This window comes from Myotis yumanensis, unplaced genomic scaffold (assembly GCF_028538775.1).
Source record: "Myotis yumanensis isolate MYYU_CA2020_CCGP unplaced genomic scaffold, mMyoYum1.0.hap1 SCAF_1, whole genome shotgun sequence".
NCBI lineage: Eukaryota > Metazoa > Chordata > Mammalia > Chiroptera > Vespertilionidae > Myotis > Myotis yumanensis.
In genome coordinates, this window is record NW_027223752.1 from 155,827,779 (window position 1) to 155,851,339 (window position 23,561).

The 23,561-nt window shown below is 38.8% G+C and overlaps 1 protein-coding gene across 1 annotated transcript in view; it reads right to left on the reverse strand.

Moving 5' to 3' along the window:
• Positions 1-23,561, reverse strand: part of COL25A1 (collagen type XXV alpha 1 chain) — a 502,347-nt gene that overhangs the window by 7,222 nt on the left and 471,564 nt on the right. Inside the window, exons 29-37 of the mRNA XM_070433581.1 lie at positions 22,611-22,637; positions 19,288-19,368; positions 16,814-16,849; positions 15,154-15,207; positions 10,573-10,626; positions 9,087-9,113; positions 8,120-8,173; positions 3,679-3,756; positions 1,838-1,876 (exon numbers count right to left, since the gene is read on the reverse strand). Coding sequence (XP_070289682.1) covers positions 1,838-1,876; positions 3,679-3,756; positions 8,120-8,173; positions 9,087-9,113; positions 10,573-10,626; positions 15,154-15,207; positions 16,814-16,849; positions 19,288-19,368; positions 22,611-22,637 — 450 coding nt within the window. The remainder of the gene's footprint in view (positions 1-1,837; positions 1,877-3,678; positions 3,757-8,119; positions 8,174-9,086; positions 9,114-10,572; positions 10,627-15,153; positions 15,208-16,813; positions 16,850-19,287; positions 19,369-22,610; positions 22,638-23,561) is intronic.

Here is a 23,561-nt window from a genome sequence, read left to right on the forward strand (position 1 = left end):
AAAAGATGATGAGTGCTTTGTTTGTTGCCATTGTTATGCCCTCACAAAAAGGAAGTGATTTAGAAGCAGCTGAAAACTATATGAGCCAAGTTCTGAGTAGTATTAGAAGGTTGGTAAAATAAGCCTTTCACATCTACCTCTATGTCAGTTTTGCCAATGTATTAAAAAACCATTATAATATTAGATTACAGGTCAACGGTCAAAGAGCACATGGTAATCCCAGCTCAGGATGTATTAAACATTCTGAGAACAGGGGTTATGAGGGTGAAAGGATACTTTTCTCAGGTGAAGAAGAATACGATGATAGACCCATCTTCCTAAGAACCACTTGACCTCAGGTGTGATTGAGATGATTATCTGAGAGGCTGAAAGTGGGGTTTGGGAAGCTACTAAATAAATGACGCTGCTGAGAAAGAAGGAAGGTGTTTCTTTCCCTAGTCAAGTGGGGTGAGAGTGGTCAAGCAAGAGAGTACGTTACACAGGATCTCACCAACACAGTTGATGAGTTAAGACGAAACCAGGAGAGTTAAGTTTCTCTTCATCTTTCTACAATCCTACATAGTTTTGTATAACTTTGCCGGTGAAAAAAATGCCTGTCAAAAATAACTGAATAAACCACAAGGTTTTAGAGAGAAAAAAATCAAAATGATCAAAGCAGCATGGATACTTCCGCCTGGCTTATTTTTACATCAGTGGAGTTCCTTCATCCTTCAGTAGCATACATGCACAGTCCTTTACAGGTTCACACCATTATCGTGAAAAGGTTTGGTGCTCCCTCAGCACAGCAGGCACACAGCTTTTCCCTGCTTAAAGTTAGGCCATTACTTCCCATCGTCTGCTTCTTATTCTGTTACTTACTAGCTCTGTGCCTTGGAAGTTACTTAACCTCTCTGAATTTCAGCTTCCCCATCAGAACCATTGAGGATAACACCCTAGGGCAGTGATGGCGAACCTTTTGAGCTCGGCGTGTCAGCATTTTGAAAAACCCTAACTTTGGTGCCGTGTCACATATAGAAATTTTTTGATATTTGTAACCATAGTAAAACAAAGACTTGTATTTTTGATATTTATTTTATATATTTAAGTGCCATTTAACAAAGAAAAATCAACCAAAAAAATGAGTTTGCGTGTCACCTCTGACACGCGTGTCATAGGTTCGCCATCACTGCCCTCGGGGGCTATTGTGACAATTAAATAAAATGATATCCCTTATGTAAAAGGGCTTGTCACATAGAAGGCTCTGTGTTAAGATAAGTTCCTTTTCCTACACAATGGCTCTAGGTAGCTATATGAAGAGGCTAGAATAAACTATTACAAAGGACACCAACTTAAATATAACCAGAGTCTCCTAAATAACTCAAGACATCACTGAAGAAAAAAGATCATGCTTACATTTTCTGCTTTCTCAGCTTAGTGACTAATATTGACAGGGTTCTACCATGTATTTGCATGTTTACTTAAGTAACTGAGTATAAATAGAAAAACAATCACAGTCAAGAGTAGTTTTAACATTAGGAGTACAAGGAGGTCACCGAGAGACAAGCAAACCATTATGGAGATGCACGGCCTGCCCCTTTCCATCCAAAGAAAGAACTAGATAGGGAAGGCCCCAAATTACAACGTTTGTTAGGAACTGTTTCCACTCCTCAGTTCAGGAAGAAGTCAGCAGTAAACATAATAATGGAAAGATCTTCTGAAGGTGGTATCTTTTTCCTTTTAATAGCCAAACAACTTTTAGCAATGTCTCATTCAAAAGGTCTTCTCTAAATGGAAAAGGCTAGGCCAGGTGGAGAGAAAGGGAGAGTGCTTCTTTTAGAAATAATTCCATAAAGCCTACCTTTTGCCAGCAGCCAGGCATGGGTAATCCATCTGGGCCCTGTTTTCAAGAGAAGAATAAGAATTCCTTAGGCTCCACGAAAGTGATCATACTTCCTAATTCACATGCTCAGAGGCTTACAAGATGGATTTCTACTCATTAGTAGCTTTATTCATAGGCATGTTTTTCTAATTATTAACAATTAACTCCTAATATAATACCAAATGCTTTTTTTAGGGAGAGTACACATTTTGAAAATACATAAAGTATAAAAAATACGCCTAATTTTGAAAAAGCAATTTACAAAGCATAGTGGTCTACTCAGTTCTACCTTGGGATAGATAACAAATCTGTACTATTCATCCTAATTTCATTTACATATATTTCACAATTATCTTTAAGTAAACTGAAATAACGTCACTTCCTGGTCACAATGGTAGATGGTTGAATGCATGATAATGATGAATAATCAATGATGAACCATTTCTATCTGAAGTTTATAGCTCTTCAGAGGCTATTTTTCACTTTTCTATATTGAAAGCAGATATATTGGAATATATTTAATCAACCAAATTAAAACATAGCAGCCTATCTATATCTTTACAGTAAAATGTTATTCATCAATTTTTCTATTAAAGTTCTTCAGAAGCCGGTTAACAAATTGTGAATAAACCTGGGATTCCTAAATGCTGCAGAATTTATTTTTATTTAAAGTGTGAACACTCTTCAGATACAAATGGCATAAATAAAGCAGGGAGAGTTGGGGTGTGATGAGGCATGCTTGTGTTTCCACCCAACAAAATGATTGTAAACTATTATTTATTATCATTACCAAGCAAACAAAATAAAAGACTGGGCACTTCACATTGATATTTTCTAATTGTAATTATGAACTGAATACAATTTTTTTCTATAAACACAATCTCTTAAAAGGCTTGAGAAACAAAGTTATCTTTATAGAAACATGCTTAGCATTAAAAAACAATATAAGAACATGCAGACCAAATATAACCATCAACACTACCATAAAATGTTTCCCTTTACACCTCAGAAAATATGAATATACTTTTTAAAACAATGTAAAAAAACCCGCTTTGAAATAGCTTTGTAAGATATTTGGGAAAAATTCGGTAATGCCAGATTGGTACAAGGAGAAGGATCACCCAGTAGAATTTTAGATTTTAGTAAAAGGAGGATTTTGGGTTCATGCCAATGGAGATAAGGGAGTTCTGTCTACTTTAGGAAAGTGAGTTTCAAAAGGAGGGACCATTAAATCAAAAGGTTATGTGACAAAGAGGAGAGTTTGGGCTGTAGACTGTTATCTTTAGAAGCTCAAAGAAGCTTGGTTTACTTCCCTACAGTCTCTTAACAGCATTCCCTAGAAATGGCTACTCCTGGCTGCAGAGGCTTCACTCTGTAGGCTTGGCCTTACAGCCGGACAGAAATTTAGTGGAAGAGGCAAAAATGCCTTTATTTCCTTTAGAGGAAAAGAAAAAAAAGTTCAATTTAGGGGTAAAACCCAAAGTTATGGGCTAGCTGTGCCTTTACTAGTACATAGAAGCCTTTCCTGTAATGTTAATGTAATCTTTAACTATTTATTGAATAAATTAACATCCCCCAGAAGGCAGACCCGGCTCATGTCAGTTGTGAGAACGTTAGGAGATTAGTTTCCAGTCATAGGTAGACATGCATGCTAGCTCTCTTCACTCTGCAGAGTTGCGGAAGGAGCCGTTCATGCACATGCATGTAGTGTGTTTATCATGTAAAGCTTGGTCCAGAAGCACCACTTTACACCCATAGAGATGAATATGTAATAAACAAAGGAACTGCATGCAGGGTAGTAGGAAAGAGAAATACTGTACCAATTGGCAAGGGGCATCCAGCCCATCCAGGCCAGGCTGGCCTGGCTCCCCTTTTTCCCCCTTAATGCCACGGAATCCCTGTTTGTAAAGATTAACTCATAACGTTACTAACAAGAAATCACTTATGCACAAATTCTGCTAAAGAAATAACCACAATAAGAAGAGCTGGGAGAGGAGCAACTCTGAAGTGAAAAGTAACATACGGTGAAGTTGGACAAAACTCCACGTCACGTGTCATGAGGGCTTGACTGGGAACTGGGACCTCTGTTGAGAAGTACAGAACCATGCTGGTTCCTCTTTGGATCCTCCATTCATGTTGGATCAACACTTGAGTGTTAAGAAACCAGGCAGAGCTGGTGGCCAGACACAAGGTGTGGAACATGACGGGATTACCCAGATGGATCATTCTAGTACCTTGTCCATGTTTAATGACCCCAGTGAGCACCCCAGCTTTTATGGGTCCCTCCAGCTTGCTCTTCTCCCAGCTTACCCCCTCACACATGACATCCGGAGTCAGAGTTTCATGAGTCAGACATACCAACGGGCAAGGTGCATCTAATCCAGGGGCACCCTGTTCTCCTTTCTCCCCTTTAGGCCCCTTTTTGCCTTTCTTTCCCTTTTCCCCCTGTGGATACAAGGGTTTAAATAAAAGACAGGTTTTATCGGAGGGGGGTAAATAATGGTGATTCAAAAGATGATTTAGCCAATAAAAGTCTGGAAGGGCATTTACCATTGTTTTCTGGTTAGGTAAGGCATGATATTATAAAAATAACAGAGTAACAATGGATTCTGGGTAACGATATGTGGCATTTTATTTACGATACTCAATAATTTGATAGAAGGAGACCAAAGGCCAACCCATCACGAAGGGGGATCAGTGCTGACGCAGAGCCCAGTGCAGTGGTCCTTTTGAAGGAGGTATTTCTGCCAGGATCTGGTGTGTGTGTGTGTGTGTGTGTGTGTGTGTGTGTGTGTGAGTGATACCAACTGTACTGTGAAGCCAGCCAGTGCAGGTGAGGTTCAGAGGAATAATGGATACTTCGCACAATTTTCTATGCCTGTCAACTTGTTCCCCGTCCCCCAAATCCTGTAATAGGTGAAAGCTACATTGAGCCAGATTAAATATTAACAGCATCTACCTTTTTGAAATGGAAACAATTTTATGACATTATTTTTTGTAACTCTCATTAAAAAATATTCAATGTATCAAAATATACTTCTATTTATTTTAACATTTGTTTTCAGGTAACTAAGAGCAAATAATTCCCTTATTAAGTCAGATAAATAAAGTTAAAAAGTGCTAATTCTTCTTAGCAATACCAATGGGAGAAACGGACTTATTTAAAAACCCAGGGATCTTCTTTAATTCACTCTTATTAATCTCATGCCAGGTGCTCACAATGGTAAATGGGTTTCCAGCTTACTTGAAATTAAAAATAATTCTGTTCAGGAGAGGAAAAGCAGTTTGGACTCAGCTGAGCTAACACTAAAAACGAGGTAGGCAGGATAATAACATAGTGGGGAGGTAGCCATGGAAATTAGTATTTAGGAATCGAGGTAAAGGTTGTGGAAATCTGCGTGGATCAGAGGGATGGTGGAATTTAGGAAAGGAGGCAAAAGGAGGAGAAGGAAGGAATGCACCTCAGCTGTTTTACATTAACATAAATTCTGCATATTTATAGACAAGAAGTTGGTGAGTACAAAATACAATACATACTTGAATTAGTGTATTCATTCTGCAATCAGGATGGCAGTTACGATAAAATGGAATAATTTCAGAAGCAAAACAACATGAACAGTCAAAGGTAAAAAGACATACACATAACAGAAATATGAGATATGCATTCAAATGAATGTATTCATTCTGACTACGTGCGCAAAAGCTCCTCATTTCTGTCCTGTGTGCCAAAAAGGTTGCATCAGAAGGCTCAGAATCAAGAACACCCGGGTTGCTTTAACACTCGGGAAAGAGAAATTCTGTGTGGTTTAGTTGATCATGATTAAAGACAAAGCCCTGAGAAGCCAGGGTGAAATGAGAGCAGGTGTGACAGGAAGTAAGCTGGGAGGCACATTGGGGAGTAAATTGCTCACTCATGTGGATGAATCAACATACTTCCTCAGCAAATACCTTCAGTGCCGTGACATAAAATGGATGTAAACTTGTTTAGGTGCGTTCTCAGGGGGCAGTGGACTCTTCTTCACGTGGGTGTGACTGACACCAGGTGTGTTAGGTCTTATTAATTTAGAATTCACTTCATTGTTTGGTAAATCAACTCATATTAATAACTCAACCAAAAAGTGCTGTCATACGAATGTTGACTGAGGTTTTGGGAATAATTTCTCAGTAATATTTCTGTAAACTTCAAGCATTATGAAAAAGACACGATTTTTTTTTTTAATCCCCACCTGAGGAGATTTATCCATTGAATTTTAGGGAGACTGGAAGAGAGGGAAAGACAGAGAGAAATATTGATGAGAGAGAAACACACTGATTGGTTGCCTCCTGCACGTGCCCCTACCAGGGCTAGGCCGGGGAGGAACCTGCAATGAGGTATGTGCCCTTGACCGGAATGGAACCCGGGACCCTTTAGTCTGCAGGCTGACATTCTATCTACTGAGTCAAACCAGCTAGGGCACAGACATGACTGTATAAAGAACAATATATCAGTGTTATTATTAATCAACATAGTTTTATAACACAAAATCATCTGTCCATGTGGGTATGAGCACATTAAAGGTTCCTGCTAATATTTATCTCCCATGTCAAAGAATGCTACACATAAAGTGTTCACATTTGGAATCTAATTTCCCTATAGATAAAACTTCGATATGTGGAATCTGAAACATGAAAACATTTTGTATGGGTGACTAACATTACTCTGAGGATTAAATTTGTGGCTTAGTGTTTTCATAAGTTAAAATGCTGGTATTTTCTTCTTTGTTTAAAAGAGCATTAAAGTAAGTATCTTCATACTTTTGAGTAAGATTTTGCACTCATACTACCCACCAGGTAAATAGAAAATCAATAATCTTTAAAGCACACATACCTTGAGCTAAAATACCAGTACCTTTATATTTTATAGTTAGAATTTGTAATTCAAAAAATACCTGGTACCTGGTACCTTTATATTTTATAGTTAGAATTTGTAATTCAAAAAATAAAAGAATTATTTTTTGCCTCAGTTTCCTTGCCTGTGAAATGGGAACAAAATAGCACCAACTTAGGGGGTTGTTATGAGGATGAAAAGACTATCACATGTAAAGCTTTTGGGAAAACACTTAAGTGCTCAGTAAATGTAATCAGATTGATGGTGGTGGTGGTGGTGGTGCTTTTTACATAAGCGCTCACATGAACTCTCTTACCAATGGGAAGCTACTCTAAGTCATACTTAAGGCCTGTAGAGTACAGAGCAGTCTCCACACCTTTCTTTCTTTGACAACTCCCACTTGGCCTTGCTTTTTAAAAGCCATGAACTTCACTGTTAAAGAAAATTTCTAGGGTTTTGAAACAGTGTGTTGTTCAATAGATCAGGACATGATTTAATCTGAGGAATATAACTGAACTGTGAAAGTGCAAGTTATATTTGAATTGTAAACGTGCAATTAAAATTGACTGTGAAAGTGCAACTTCGGCCACTTTAAGATTTTCACTATTCTATTGAGGGGCTGAGTTTTTGTTTGCTTCCTTTGTTGTGTCTAGTGTAAAAAAATATTCTTCAAAGATCTAAGCAAAGGGGAGAGAAAGGGAAAACATGATTTTAAAAATCCATCATCTAAATTTTACTTTCAGACAGAAAACCCTTTTGCCTGATTTTGGCTCCTATGTACCCTGGAGCTGAGGGTCCTGAGATAGAACCTAAACTCGACCTCATAAAACACACCAACATCGTCACTTAAAAATATCTACAGCACCTAAAAGCTGCCTAATGGACTCACTGGGGTTTATCAGTCACACTGCTTGTCTTCTATGTTTCCAGTTAAAGAATCAAGATACAGAACATATCTCCTGTCCTTCCCTGGGAACACTGGGAAGATAACTGAGGCTTTACTGGGTTAGGCGAGCTTGGCCAGAAAATCACTATGGATTTGTGCTATTTCAGTTTACGTTAATGTGTAATAAATGTGTTGTTGTTGTTTTTTCACTTTCAAGAATCCCTGCACATTACATCTTTCAACACACTGGTGTCAGGTAGTTGAAAAATAGTAGCCTGGCTATCTGGGGATTATAATGTTTTCTTCCATACTAGACAGTGTGCTCTTATTTCTAGTGGTGCAGCCTTCTTCCTTCCCCTATGAAGAGCTGAGTCCTCAGATCAGGCATCAGCGTGTTTTTGGAGCACAGGACGGAGCAGGGGTAGACGCAGGAAAGACCCGCACAGCAGAAGCAAAGCAGACAGCATGAGAGAGATGAGGCAGGCACATGCTGGGAGGCAGAGGTCACCTTTTCTCCCTTTTCTCCTAGATCACCCTTCTCGCCTCGTGGACCAGGGAAGCCCTAGAGGACAAAAAGCAAACCAAAGAGATATACTGATGTAACTGTGGCAAAATCAAATTGAAAAAATACATTTAAAATTGCATGTTTCTGAAACATAGATATACAGGGAAAAGGCATGCCAACAATCTCAAAACTTAGAGAAAGTAGCACTTAGAAATATTAGTTTACTAACATGTCAATGATCTACATACTATAGGTTTCTTGCCTTTTCTCCCAGGAAATGTGCAGTGGAGAGAATATGAGGATTCTCGATTGAACCCTGGGGAGCTCACTGTTCTTTGTGGCCGTGTGCAAATCACTTACCTCAGCATTTTAGCCTTTGACTGTTGGCGTGAGCATTAAATGCAATGAAATAAAGTACCAGAATTCTGTCTGCACATACAAGCTGCTCAATGAACAGTAACTACTATTGCTGTTGCTATTGTTGTTATTCACTTAATACAGGATGAACAGTGCTCATTTCAAGAGGCATTTACTTTTGAGATCCTTTATATTTATAGAATTGTAAGACAAATAGGGACTGTCAACTAAAAAAATATAAGAGCTTTGAGAATAGATATACTACACTGTTACCTAAGGGTAGCATGTGAAAGATACTTGAATTTTATGCATATTTTAAAATAAGTGGTTCAAATACAAATGTTGAGAGTGTCCCTAATTTGGGAAAGTATTTTAAAGTGGCATTATCAACTATCAATTATTAATTTTATACCAGATAATTACTTTTTCCCCCTTTATGTTTACCTTATGCAAACACTCATGATGTAGTTTAGGTGACTGTTTACATGCATAGCAATTTTTGTTGTGTGCATATCTATGTGTACAGAAACAATAAGAAGTATTCTTGCTGTTACTGATGGAGACCATCAGCATCTATTATCGTAGGAAGATGTTCATTGCATGTATTACTTACATCAAGACCAGGCTCTCCATCTTTCCCCTGCCAAAGAACCACAGTAGCTATATTAGTGTTCCCAGGTTTCATGAATAGGTTACCGTTTTCATTAAGGCTGCCTGGACATGCAACACTACTATTAGAACTACTTCACAGATGTGAAAAAGATCCCCTACTGATTAGTATTTCACATTTTTTTTCACTAAATCAAGTGAAATGACTGTTAATGTTGCTGTTACGAGTCATGAAAATGTTTTCTTATATATCAGGTTAAATAGTTTGCTTTTTTGCTGAAGTTGAATGCTTGGTATCCAAGTTATCAATTCAGGAGTTAAGTTGAAAGCAAAAACCATTTAGCTGATTTAAAAACACACCAGCGCTCATAAAGGAGGCAAATCAATGCTGCTTTCATTCTCTGAGTAGTTAGTTCAGACATGAGTAAAAAATGTGTAAACTTTGTTGTTAAATATAGTTTGGATTTGGCTAGCGTGCACCTTGTCTATAAATACTGAGGGTGTGAAGGTCACACCTTAAAGCACTGTTTTTAAGCAAACTTTGTAAATGAATGATCCCCAAATACGAAAGGGGCCAGAAGGCTGTTGTGCAAGGAGGATAAACGCACTCCCACGGCGCAGATGCCCGGGGCAGGGCCTATTGTATCTCACAATGCATCCACCCAGAGTTCCTAAGAGGTTGCTTTGATTCCGTCAACTGAAATCTATTTTAAAAATCAGCCTTCACTTTCAATCTATTTTAAAATCAGCCTCTCTTTCAGCATTGAAGTTATGATGGTTTTAGTTTATTATTTCAGTTCATAAAAACTGAAAGTCCAGGGTATGTGGACGTGCATAGGGGTTAAAAACCTCAATACAAGCCTACAGTTCTATTGTAGTCCTTCCCTACCCCATGGGATCATTTGTGATGATCCCAAAGAAATGTCCTACAGCAAATCCGAGGCCTCAATTTGAAGTCTGTGTCATTGAGAATTTTTATCCACATCCTATGTTCCAGATCCCCTGTGATGACAGTAACAGAGGGATCAGAGACATCGAGTCATCATAAATGTCAATTCGAGAAATGACTAATTAGCAAGAGTGGTTTTAGGAAGTAACCTATGAGAACAGATAAAATCTGCAGGAAGTTGTTTTAAATAAAGCTCCTACACCCACTTCTGGTACAGTGACCTTCCAAAGAAGTGCCAATCATGGGCGTCCGTCCAGTCAGATGGTAGGGGCAAGGCGTCACTGGACAGGGGGAGTCCCACCTTTAGTGACTCTGATCCTCTCAGTCTTGTGACGTGTGAGGGCAGGTGTCTGTACGTGAGTGGGAGGATGACATGAATGTGACCTATCTCTGGAGGACATGGTGATACTGGGCTTGTAGAGAGTTAGTGGACTGTTCTTGCTCCTGTAATGTGATTAGTTGGTCCCACAAGGGCAGGGTTAAGTGGCAGGTGATCTGTGCATGCTGAAGGTGCAGACCGCACACCAGACAGAGGACTCACGGGCAGGCCGTAGGGCCCTCTGGGTCCGGGCTCTCCCACAGCTCCTTTTTCGCCCTAAAATGAAAGGTAGAAAGTTCAAATCAGACACAAACACCTATATTCACACCTGTGCCCGAATGGCCTGTGTGTAAAGCTCCTGTTTGAATTATCATTCTATCAAAATACCAAAGATTCAGGCTCTTCCAGAATTGCTGTCAATGATACAGTAAAAGTAATCTACATAAGACGATTTTATTAAATCACCTTAGAAAGAGCATAAGACTTCCACTGCCCGGTTGTGCAAAAGGACCAGTGTGTCTAGGATGCTGTATTCGTGTTTCTTGGGTGTTAATGTGAAACATTTATTTGTTACTAATTATTTTAAGTTACTATTTATTTATTATTGTTAATCCTCACCCAAGGATATTTTTTTTCATTGATTTTTAGAGAGGAGGGGAGAGGGAGAAAGAGAGAGAAAATGTACGTGCATGCAAGAGAGAGAGAGAGAGAGAGAGAGAGAGAGGAGATTGATTGGTTGCTTCCCACCAGGCTGGGGATTGAACCTGCAACCCAGTTACGTGCCCTTGACCGGGCCTCGAACCCTCGACCCTGGTGTATGGGCTGATGCTCTAACCACTGAGAAAAACCAGCCGAGGATTAAATGATAATCTTGAATGCTTATAAAGAATAAGTGTAATTGGAGGTGGTCCCATGAATAGGAAATAATTACAATGACAGAGAAAAAGATATTCTTCATTTCAAGTAGAAAACCCCTTTTGCCCCCATCTTCAAAATTAATGTGTTTGTCAGGATTTAGCATGAAAACCTCAGGAGTCACGATGATGTTTATGTGAGTGGTCAGACAGAAAATGTTACCTTCTTTTCTCACACCTCTGAAGTTCAAGGGTTAGCAACTCTTTCTCATGAGTAAAGTGCCAAGGTCAGCTGCTCACTCTGAATGCAGATCCATGTATTCTGCTGTGTTTGTCTATACCCCAGATTCCCATTTGAGCAAATTTAAAGTCCCTGTTAACATTCTTCTTTAATCTAAACTTAGGGATTGGTGGAGCTAATTAGCATGGTCAACCAGAAACACATAAAGAATAGGGAGGCCACTGAAAATAAATATGATCAATGCTTTTGAACTTTTACTCAGTATTACTGAAAGAGCTGCATTTGCTTTCAGGAAAGTGGCAGGTTTTGAAATAAAACACATTTAAATTTGAATTCCAGTCCTGTCATGAACTATCTGTATGGCCTTAGGTAACTTTTATTTTTTTAATCTGCACCCAAGGTTATGTTTTTCTTGATTTCAGAGAGAGAGGAAGAGAAAGAGAAACATCAATGAGAGAGAGAAATATCGGTTGGTTGCCTCCCTGTAGGCACCCTGACCAGGGATCAAACCAAGAACTTAGGTCTGTGCCCTGACCAGGAATGAACCTGAAACCTCTTGGTGTAGACTACCCTTCAACCAACTGAGCCCCCCCTTCCTCCCCCCCCCCCCCCCCCCCCGAGTCAAGGCTTAGGTAATTTTCTTAACCTTTCTGTGCCTGAGTTTCATTGGCTGTTAAATAGGAATAATACATATTCTACAAGAATTTTTCTGAAGACAATTTTTCTGATTATAAAATATGAAATTCACTATGTCCCATAAATAGTAGCTATCAATATTATACAATTAGAGGTCTTATTTTTAATTAAAAAAAGGCTCGGCAATCCAAAGAGCAACTCAAATTAATTCAAAATAAATTTATTTCATTTTGAGCTGGTATGTTATGATTTTTAAAATGGTGGTGGTGGTGGTGTGGGTATGTGTAGTGGGAGGTAGGGGTTTAAAAGGAGGGTTCACATAGCCTGGAGTAGATCTAGTTTAAAAAAATTCAACAGATTAGAGTAGGTTTTGTTTGAAAAAGCTCCAAAGATTATTTTGATCTACCCACTCCCCTCCTCCTCCTCTGATTGAGCACTTCCGCTTTATTTTGTTTTTAAAGTGAATATGCCATGGCTTATTTGAATTAAGCTGTCACTCAGACATTGGTGTGTGGAACTTTTCGTACAGAATTGGCCTCCTCAAATAATAACTTTAAGCTAATAGCAATCCACTTCTCTCAGCAGTGACTGCTTCAGATGCGGACAGGAGGTGTGGGGGAAGTCAGCTGGGACGCTATGGGGCGTGGGAGGGGAAGGTCTCCGTGTGTTCTCTGCCATGGCTCCTGGGGGGGAGGGGGGAGGTCAGCACACGGGAACCTGCTTGCCAGTGGTCAGAAGACAAGGCCAGCAGGTGGAAAGGGCACAGAAGCAAAGCCGAGAGCCCTCCTTCGAACGTTTTGTTATATAAAACAGTAAATGTCTTCACTGTATTTTGAGTTGGGGGCTGCCATTTAGAGTCAAAAGCATCCTAATGGTCTCAGTTTGAAAACTTTCAGGAGTGAAATATTAACACAAGGATTAGAATGTGCAACTTCTTCTCCTGGATTAAATAATTCCAAAAAAAAAAAAAGACATGCACCTCTCCAATTTAACAACTTCTGCAGAGTTCCTAACAAGTTACAAGGCCAGATGAAGAAATCAGCGGAAGGCAGGAACCTCGGCGAGCTTGAAGAGCGGAATACTAATGGTGCCAGTCACGCATCTGACAGTTTCTGAAAAACACTGTCAAACGTCTGGCTTCCTGTCGGCTGGTCTAATTTTATTCGGGCCCTCTCATTTGCATGTCTACACTAAGAAATTATTCTAGAATGGCCCCCTTTCCTGATTCCTCCCGCTTTAAAATTTGAAACTTCTTCACGACAGTCCAGATGGCGCCTCAATCAATTAACACTGAGAATCACACTCCAGTTTAGCACTCTGGGTGAGGGGCACTTAGGGAGTACTGATATCGGACCCAGTTAAGATAGTTAACGTGCTGAGTAAATAAATACAAGTGTAACACTTTACACTGCACACCATTTGACTTCAACTATGCCTTCAGAAATTCTTAGAGATTTCATTTGCTCTCCTGGTTAATCCTGCCCCAGGGCCGAGACCTGATACTCTTGTGACACTGTGGAGCTATCGGAAGTAGCAGCTGATTTACCAAATGGTAAACCCTCTTGAGCCCCAGGGCCTCCTGCCAAAAGACTACTTGAGATTTGCTGCTCCATTTTTAGTACATGTACTGAATTTCTTGACACAGTGCTTGAGTGGGTCAGCAGTGGAGGCTCTTCGCTTTTAAATATTTTTAATTAAGAAGAGCTTCATAAGTCATTGGCTTGATCTTAGAAATAAGATCAAATAAAGGTAATTGCAGATTCAGATTATTTATGCCTTTAAGAGTCACCTCTTTCTAGAAGCATTCTTGGATGAAGCCAGCTTCCCTCATCGCTGTGTGGACAGCCTGGGTTTAACTGTATTCACTGTGGCCTCATTATCTGGTTATTTTTCTCAGAGATCCTTTTTCCTCTGCAATTAGGCTGTGAGCTCTTCTAGATCAGGGAAAATAGCTGCTTCCTTTACAGTACTGAGTAAATATATTTAGTGTATTAGTAAAAGATTATAAGATGAGGAATTAATTATAATGGCATTTAATTCATTGGAGCAAAACAGACTTTACATAAAAAGGGGGAGTGTGTTTCCATTTCATACTGAAAGTACACTGTTTTATACATTGTAACATGTGATATTTATTGAATGAATTCAATTTATAGAACATGGAGTTGGGATGTACGCCAAAGAAATCACTATGTGGACAAATTATCCCAGATTGATGAAACGCTATCTAGTTTTAAAAGACCACAAATGAATTATTCCAACGTCTTGAAGCCCTCGCTATTAGGATACTTTCTTTTCATTCCATCCTGGATGGTGGGGAAACTGATGACACAATTCCACTCAGACACACAAACACTTCTAAGTGTTCCAAGGCGAGGAAAAGGAAAAGTGGGAGAAAAACAGAGAACGAGGAAGAGGAGTTCCAGACAGATGACCAGCTGCTGATGCGGCAGCACATTTTTGTGTGTCAGATATTTATCTTCCACTCTGACTTTTTTTTTTTTCCAAGGATATGGAAACATGGCCTAGCAATAGAGAGGTTAGTGAAAGGTTTTTGTTTTATAATGCACTGAAATTATTTCCGTATGGTTAAAGGAAGACAGTCTATTCTTTTTTGTTTTTGTTTTAAACAGCAGCATGTATAACTGTGTGGAAAAGAATATGTAGGTTTTGGTCATTTTCTTTAGAAAGTTATAACTTACTCTCAATGAAATAAAATAGCTTTCTATGAAAGATTATCAGCCAGAATACGTAGTCGTGGAAATGTTAGCCCTATTGACGTCTATTTATGGGGTTTAGGCTAAGTAAAAATATCTTCCTTACGGGTTCTGAGCTATTCATGTCAGCTATGCAAATGTATGCATTGTTTTCTATTAGGGCAGCCATATTCCATGTTATACTCTGTTGTTCTCTCTCTCAGAGTGAAGACTCTGAATAGAACTTGTGATCATACCTATTTTCATTTAATAGTAGATGGCCCTTTGTTTCTTCTGGGAAGTTCAAGTAAAATGAAAAGGCCACACTCTAGTTTCTTATTCAGGTCACAGCTTAGTAACCTCAGGAGCAACTTACTCTTTCTCCTTTGGGACCTGCAGGGCCATGAGGTCCCATAGGGCCATCTGTACCCTAAAAAGAGATAAAAAATAAGACAATATGAGACATATCCCGGGGCTATAAGAAAAGCAGTTATAATGTATCCAGGACTTTCCTGGGCGAGTGACGCCCAAGAATGTCAGTAAGACAACTCATCTCCTTTCCAAGTGCTTTATACTGGATTCTTTCAGGCCAGTGGTTTTCAAGAATCTCATGCAAACGGGATGAATTATATAACTGCCTGTTTCAATGAAGGGCCCACACAAAAAGCTGTAGATCACATTTAATTACACATTTCCTTCCTGACTGAATGGAACATCTTCACTTTGCCTCCCCCATCTTAGAAAAACCTGCGGTTGTTTTTTCTTCACATCACCTCTAGTTCACATTCGTTCTCCACCCCCCACTGCCAGCCCTACTTTCCTTGGCCACCGAGGCTTCGAAGCCTTGTTTTCAGCTGCTTGAGGCTTGAACAGTTACACAAGTGAACAAAATTAAATGAGAACAGTGTTCAAACCAAACTTTCTTGAGCTGCATGCGGAGCAGCAGGGGGCTTCGAGGGAAGGAATTGTTGTTGCAGGTCCTGCTGCAGTGGCGGAAGTCACTAGGCTTACAAGGCACAAACCAGGCAGCTGATGACTTAACGGCATAATTGCCTTCTGGCCTCCTGGTTTAAGATCAGGATTTCTGTGGCCCACGAGATAATATCTGAGTGAATATAGGATCACTGAGGTCCAAGGAAAACAATGGCTGCCTGGAGAAGGTTTTTTAGAATCGAAGAGCTAACATTTCTTTTTGATTCTTAAAATGGTAGCAAGGACTTCAAGTACGTTGGCTCATTTTCAGGAAGACTATGCTTAGATTTGCAAAGAATTTGTTATAAAATCTGCACATGGAACAATACAGCACACGTTTTTATAGTGTTTTTATTTCTCTCCTACTGTTCTTGCTTATTCTCTTACAGCCTTGTGATATGAAGTAACTCAGGGTTTTAAGTTCATTCTAATGATGGTGAATTCTCACCACCTTAAACTGATCTTTTACTGCCTGAACTCAAAGTTCATCTTCAGAAGACTTGTAAAGACTGAGTCCCTGTGGCTGAAATTTAAGAGATGGAGCTGTTAAGAGCCAAAGAAAAGAGACAACAACAGAAGACAGACAATTCGTTTCGATGAACAAAGATTTGAAAGTTAGTCCAATGAAGAAGGTACATTTCTAATATGAACATAAACATAAAAGGAAAAGCAACTTAAAATAAATCCACATCATTTTAATCCCGTCAGAGGGCCTCTCTCCTGGAATTACAGGAAATGTCACTGGTTATGGAGAAATCTGCCAGGATTCTGAGACAATGATGCCAATTAGACTGGCTATTCTTGTCACCTAGCAGGTAATCCAGACCTGAGCTCCCATTTCAGAAACATGTTCTGTAGTTAAGGCTGTACGTCCCTTAGAGCCGCAGCCCATGCTCTGTCCACCTTCCCCTTTTCTGCCACTGTCTTTGTCCACCTTCTTGTTTTACCCCAATCCTAGGTACCCTCCTCTTCTAATGAGAACACATGAGCCGAAAGGGTCTGTCCGAAGCACAGAATTCACAGCCACAAACGCGCTGGAGCAAGACGAGGAGGCACTGACTCACCCGGGCTCCTGGCTTTCCGTCTAAGCCAGATGCTCCCTGTGTGATTTGGTTGGTAGCAGGGTTGGTGGGTGTAACACGAATGACAAGAACAGAGATTAGTATGAGGTACCAGCGAACAAGTGTAACACTTCAAACAACATAATACTCAGTCAGAGGGTTCTGGGATGAATATCACATTGCTACAAATTGTTAGTTAAAAAAAAACAAAACAAAAAAACAAAACACAGGACAATAAACACCCCCATAGACGATGGCATTTTTATGACATTTCCATTTGGCAAATTCTTATTTAGAAATCAAGGTAATGAGGTTCATAGAGTGGCTTTAAAGTAGTTACAGTAACAGCCACAGGCTGCTAATATCCGTATGAAATTCGTTTTCTAAAGACTGTACTATTCACAATATTTTCTTAAGTTCTGAAGGAAAAATAATGGCCGATCTCCTAAGAAAGGGCTCATTATAATAATCAATCAAGGATAGCATTTCAGAGGAGCAGAAAAGAACTCTAGTCTTGCTTGTTAAAATAGCCTTTATGAATGACAAATGCAGAACTTGAACGTGTCGGGATGACTCTGGCTTTTACATGAACAGTCATTGATTTCTGGGTTGTTCTTACTGTGTTCACATTAATCACCACTAGAGGGACTTCTAGGAACAGGAAAAAGCCAGAAATAGCTCATGAGTCCAAACAAAAAATAACTGTCCCAAACAAAATTGTTCCTTGACTCGCTTGAAGTAATCGAATAATCATTGCTGCGAAGTCTGGATGGGAAATGTTTTAAAAATCCAATGCAACGCATGCTTTTCTTCACCTTGGGCTCCAGTGAAAGACTTAAAGATGACATTTTCAATGCTTATTTCAAAAATAAGCACACTTGCTTCTTTGATATGGCATTTGTATCTCAAAACTCAAATATTTATTTATAGTCCTTTAAAAAACTGATTAGATGAAGAAGTATTTAGGAAAGACAATGCACTAGCCCTATAAATTCTCTTGGCAAGATTGCAGAACTATTTTCCCATTTTAGGCTTCAGATGTAATTAATACAAAACGAAAGAAAAAATCTATTCCAGCTGCAAACTCTACCAATGATGCTAAACCATATATATTTTGGGTAATTTTAGATTTTACTTTATAATTCATTCTGTATAATTTTATTATGAGGATTTTCACTGCAAAAACATCTGTAGTTAGCAATGATTGAAAATTTTTAAAAAGTGTGTTGTTGTTAATTTAATGCTAGCATATGCAGAGCTTTCTGCTAATGTATAAAAATTATCACTAGTCCTAAATTTAAATGAAACAGAAATCCAAAGTTTCTTTTGCCTTTTGGTACTTTGTTCAGTCACCATTATTATAACATTTAAAAATAAATAGGGAGATGATACAATTTTTGCATTGATAATATATTCACCTGGGATGTGAATTAATGACTCACATATGTTATAGAGGTTTTATTCCGAGGTCATCCATTGATCTAATTGGCATGATTTAACCTATGCTCTATCACTAATTCAATAAATGAATATCTATTAAGCATCTACTACATGCCTGATTTATGTAAGGCACTGGTTATCAAGTAGAATACTTACTACTTAAGCTATAGTACCCACAGGGAAAATAAAATAACTGGTAATCAATTCTTTTATGTGTAAAATATGTGTATAAATTATTTCCTATTACCAATTTTATGTCATTTTAATCATATAATTTATAATGTTCTTTATTGACTTTTGTTGGCATTCACTGAATAGACAGCATAGTAAAAGCTTGAAACTACAACCTCATAGTCAATAACCATTTTTAAAAAATACCTTTTTAGCTGTGGAAAGAAGACTGGCATGAGGTGCAGGAAAGGTAAAAATCCACTTTTTTCTTAAAAATAAAAATCTCTAAACAATTGCAAAATACTTCTCCCGTCTTATCCACTATTGCCACAATAATCTCTTAAGAGAGCATTTCCAAAACAAACAACATACAACATTTAGACCTCGATATGACTGATTAATTAATGTAAGGAGCCACATCACTGACCTCCTGCCATCAACAATGGCCAATTGCACACCTGCCACCAACAGAGGGCTACAGTTTGGGTGTCAAAGGAGTAAAAAATTTGAAGGAGAATTTAAAACTGCACTAAATTATAAAAAAGTTTGGGAGAAATTAGGAGCACAGTACGTTTGTAAAGAGGAGGGTGATGGGAGGAGGACTGTCAGCTTTAACAGAGGAAGGCTGGCATGTATGTAATCGAAGGACAAAACAGTGATGGCATTGTGTGTATGGGGTCTTCCTCTTACAGAAGAGCAGACGTTGGGAAAAGAAATTGGGCTGGGCCCTGCGCTAACAAACACAATGTGTTCTCCAATTACAGACATCTCAGCTATTAGTAGTTGCCAAGCAAACCAGAGTAGTTGCTTAAGGTAGAAAGAAAAGTCTGAGATTTGCACTGAAATGGAAAGTTTTCTTTACTTACTGGAAGACCAAGGGGTCCTCTGTCACCCTTTTGACCTGGTTCACCCTTCAATCCTTTAACACCATTTAACCCTGGTTCGCCCTAAATGCAAAAGCAAATGCCAATTTTGGTTGCTATCACGGGCGTTTCAGCTATGAGAGAAGAGAGCCAGTCTCGGAAATGGTTGCAGATTCCAGTTTTAGGTAACAGCTGAGTCAGGCTAGATTTGTCTTGTATCAGTTCAAACTTAATTTCTAAAACATGACAAAATTAACAAACTGAAATGGACAAATAATATTCTAGGAAACAAAACACCCTAGAAAGTATGCTCTTTAGAATCAAAATATATATAACTGAGTTCCTGAAATTTTCAGTTGTATATCAAGGAAATTGGTGTTGTGCCCCATTGTTCTGACCAAGCAAATCAGAGACAATCAGTGGAGGATGCTGAAGGAGATTCAGTAATAAAAAAACCACTCTGCTGCAATGGAAAACTGGAATATGCAGGACAGTGTTATACACAGACATTTTAAGCCTTTAAGCATTTTGCCCAGGGGAATGAGCTAAAAATATAGCCGCTGATGTTTGAAGTAATGCCATTTAGTGAGTCCTCATTCACTGACATTGCCAGGTCAGGTCCCTACCTGGATTAATCAATAGAGTAGACAGCAAATAGCCAATCCCAGAAGAAAACATGAAGATCACAGAACTTACATGTAGTAAGTTTGTCTGCCCAATGCTTGAATGAGGAAGGTTTGAATTTAGTTTAGGGTTACATTACAAAAGCCACGGGAAGTGATAAATTTTGTTGACTCTGTGTTTTTTGTTGTTTTTTTTTAAAATCTAAGAATACAGTACACCTATGTTCTATCAGCAGCAGCAGGATGTTAGAAATAGAGTTTAACTGGTTCACTCTTTAACTTTTAAGCACAGACATTAACTTCATCAAGAAAATGTGAAAGCCTTGAAGATTATTTCAGTCTCAAAGCCCTATAGAGTCTTTCTGGGTTGGGGGTGAGGGAGGAGAGACCATGTCTACATGGCAGGAGGGTGGTACTTTCTCCATTTGTCTGATGATGAAATCAGTGTGGTGCTTGTTTAACATAGAGAGCCTGTGGCGCCATGTAGACCTTAGTAGTGCAGGAAACGTGTATTTTTAATAAGCCTTCCAGATGATTCCTCTCATCGGAAATGCTGGGAAACAGATCACCCTTAGTACTATGTTACATATTTAAACTTTCAAAGGGGTCACAAAGGAATGAACACATTTGGGCAAAACCTAATGAAATTTTGGGATTCTAAAGATAGGATGATCACAGTGCTTCCACTATAGGGAATCCAAATAGTTGGTAAAGTATGATCCTGAGAATGTCACAGAGCTAGAGTTCATGTGAGGTCAAGGCCAAGGATCAATAGTCTACTTCAGTTAACTGGTCTAAACTTGAGATACCTGGCTTTGCATGTGTGTGGTCTTTCAGCGAGTGGTCTTGAGATGATGGATAAGCAGGAAAGCCTTGGTAGGCTGTGAAATGCTTTGGTGAGGAATCATGTGTTGATAGGACTGGTCATTAACTTAGAAGGTGAGTTTATAAACAGTCTAATTCAGTGGCAAAAATACCAAATTTCAATGATGGACCTAAATTCTAGTCCCAGATCTGTCACTTGATTAGTGTAATTTGGGGTAAATTACTCAAGCCTATAGTTTATCATCTATAAAATCAAGGAATTAGAATAGGTATTCTATGAGGTCTTTGAAACTTTAGAAAAATTCTCTGAAGTCTATGATTTTAGTACAATTAAAGTTTAAGTGTAGGCAAAAAGATCATTGCATTTTAGAGATCAAAAGAATCTTGGGCATCTATTAATCTAATGGCGGGATATCTGAATCACTCAAGGAATTAAAAACACAGTCTTACTGGCTCTAGTCTGAGTTATTATGATTGGGCTGATCTTTAGGGGTGCCTTAACATCCACGGAGAAGCCAAGAGTGGGAAAGAGGCCCAGAGAAGTTAGATAACTACTAAGATTACAAAGCCAGTAGATGGGCTCTCTCTTCTGACTCCCAGAACAATGCTCTTACCCCAAACTATAATCCATGATTCTGAGACACTACCACTCACTGGCCTCACCAGAAGGTAAGGTATTCCACAAAGAATAAAGAGGCATGAACTCGTCCTGTGCTTGGGTGAGTCACCTGCCTGACCTCAAAAGGGAACTCAGGTTTCAGGAGTCAAACTGACATCTCTGCCACTGCTAGAGCTGGGTGAGCCAGAGGAGAGGGTGGGCTGCCTTTCTGACTCCTATGCCAACATTGCATTATGTGTTCTCTCACCCCTCACCATTAAAATGCACCAACTCATTACTGAGGAGCTTTCAAGAGTACTTGAACCTTGTCTCAAACAGCCTTAGGACTAGCTAAATTTTTCTGTTTAGAACAGAGCGTCAAATCAGAAGTTAACAAAAACAAATGGCACTTATGGGTACTTATCAACAACTGCACCAGATATTTTGCTATTAAATTGTCACAACCCTATGTGGTAAACTACCTAGTTGAGTAAATGAAGGATCAGAGAGGGTAAATAATCTGCCCAAGGTAACAGCATGTCAGGGCAGAGCTGAGATTAGAATATAGTTCCTTATCGTGCATGTCCCCTGGAAGAAGAAGACTGTCTTTCAGGACTCATTCTAATCCTCCAAGGTGTCCTCTTGGTTTACACGAAAGCAGAGAACAGGTGGAGAGACCATCTTCACAATACATGCTGCACTAATGCTAAAAAGGAGGGGCTATTCTCCATTGTACTCTTGTTAATTCAGAGTATATGTGTGTGTCTCAATGTATGTGATGTAATCTTCTCAGTATAGCACACCTGATACACCCCACTCCATTCTAGGCCAGTGCCCTCAGGGGAGTACAAAATTAAGATGCTGGACAGTCAAAGCATTTAGATGCGGTACTGCTACATGACAAGCAAGAAATATCAATAACATCTAAATGTACAACTCAAGATACGATAACAAGAAAGCATCTGGACTAGGCTGAGAATCCCATCAGATTTACTTCTAAATGGTTGATTTTGAGTATATTATGATTAGTGATTTCAGAAACTTACATAATAACAAGGAAAAAAAGGCAAAATGAGGAATAATTCATCTCCAGGTGATATCACTTAAATTTGTTCTAAGTCATTCTGTGTTGTGAGAGTTAAACATCTGGATACTTAAAGGCTTAAAGATTATCAACATTCTTGACAAGTAAATAAGACAGGACAGACATGCTTCCGTCATGCTTCTCCATGATTAACAAGGAAACAGAAATCAAATAATCAAGGGATTTGTTAGATTACCTTTGGTCCAGGAAGTCCATGGGGTCCCTGAAAATGAAAAACACAGCTTTTAATTAAGAACTGATTCACTGTTTCCCAGCAGAAGTGATTACATAACGTAACAAAAGAGATGTAAAACAAGAATCTCTTTGTTTGAGCTATAGCTCCAGGCAGGCCAGTGGATGTTAATACCTAGTGGAAGTTCCTTCCAGCTTCTGGATTGCTCTGTCATAGAAAATTTATTAATAGCATTTCTTCTTCTTTTTTTTTTTTTTTAACAACAACAACAACAAAGATAATGGTTTACTCAATCATTCCATTGTTTTATGGCCATTACAAAAGCTAATACAGAGGAAAAAATATCAATAGTAATTTCCATCACCATGAGATACATAATGATAATCCCTGTCATTTCATAGTATTCTTTCTAAAAGAAACTCTCACCACAGCCATGGCAAGTAAAGTAAATGGCACACAGTGTTTAAGCATGACAACAGCGATTCTTTATGCTAAATACCTGAGAGGGGGAGGGTGGAATCCAAGAGAATTATAGGAAAGAAAAAAATAGGGAAAGAAAGTATTGTGAATCCACACTGCTCCTATTTCTCAAATCCCCATTAAAAATATAGGTGGCAAATGTGAGGTACATTGTGAATGTATATAAAATATAGATGTCTTAAAAGACAAAAATTTACCAAAGGAAAGTTCCAGACTTTAAATACCAGTGAAGAGGGGACCCTTCCTATTACTAACTGCTCTAGACCCTGGTATTGGGGACCCTGAGGTAGAAAGGAAATGCAAAGATGATAGTCAATTCTGCAGCCCTGTTGCATAATTTGCTTAATTTAAGGCTAAGGAAAGGATCTAATGTGGTAGTGGGAAGGATTATTTACCAGTAGAATGTACTTATTTTGACAAAGATGAATTCTTCAAGGTTCTTGCAACAAATGTTTACCAATGTTAGGAAGTCAT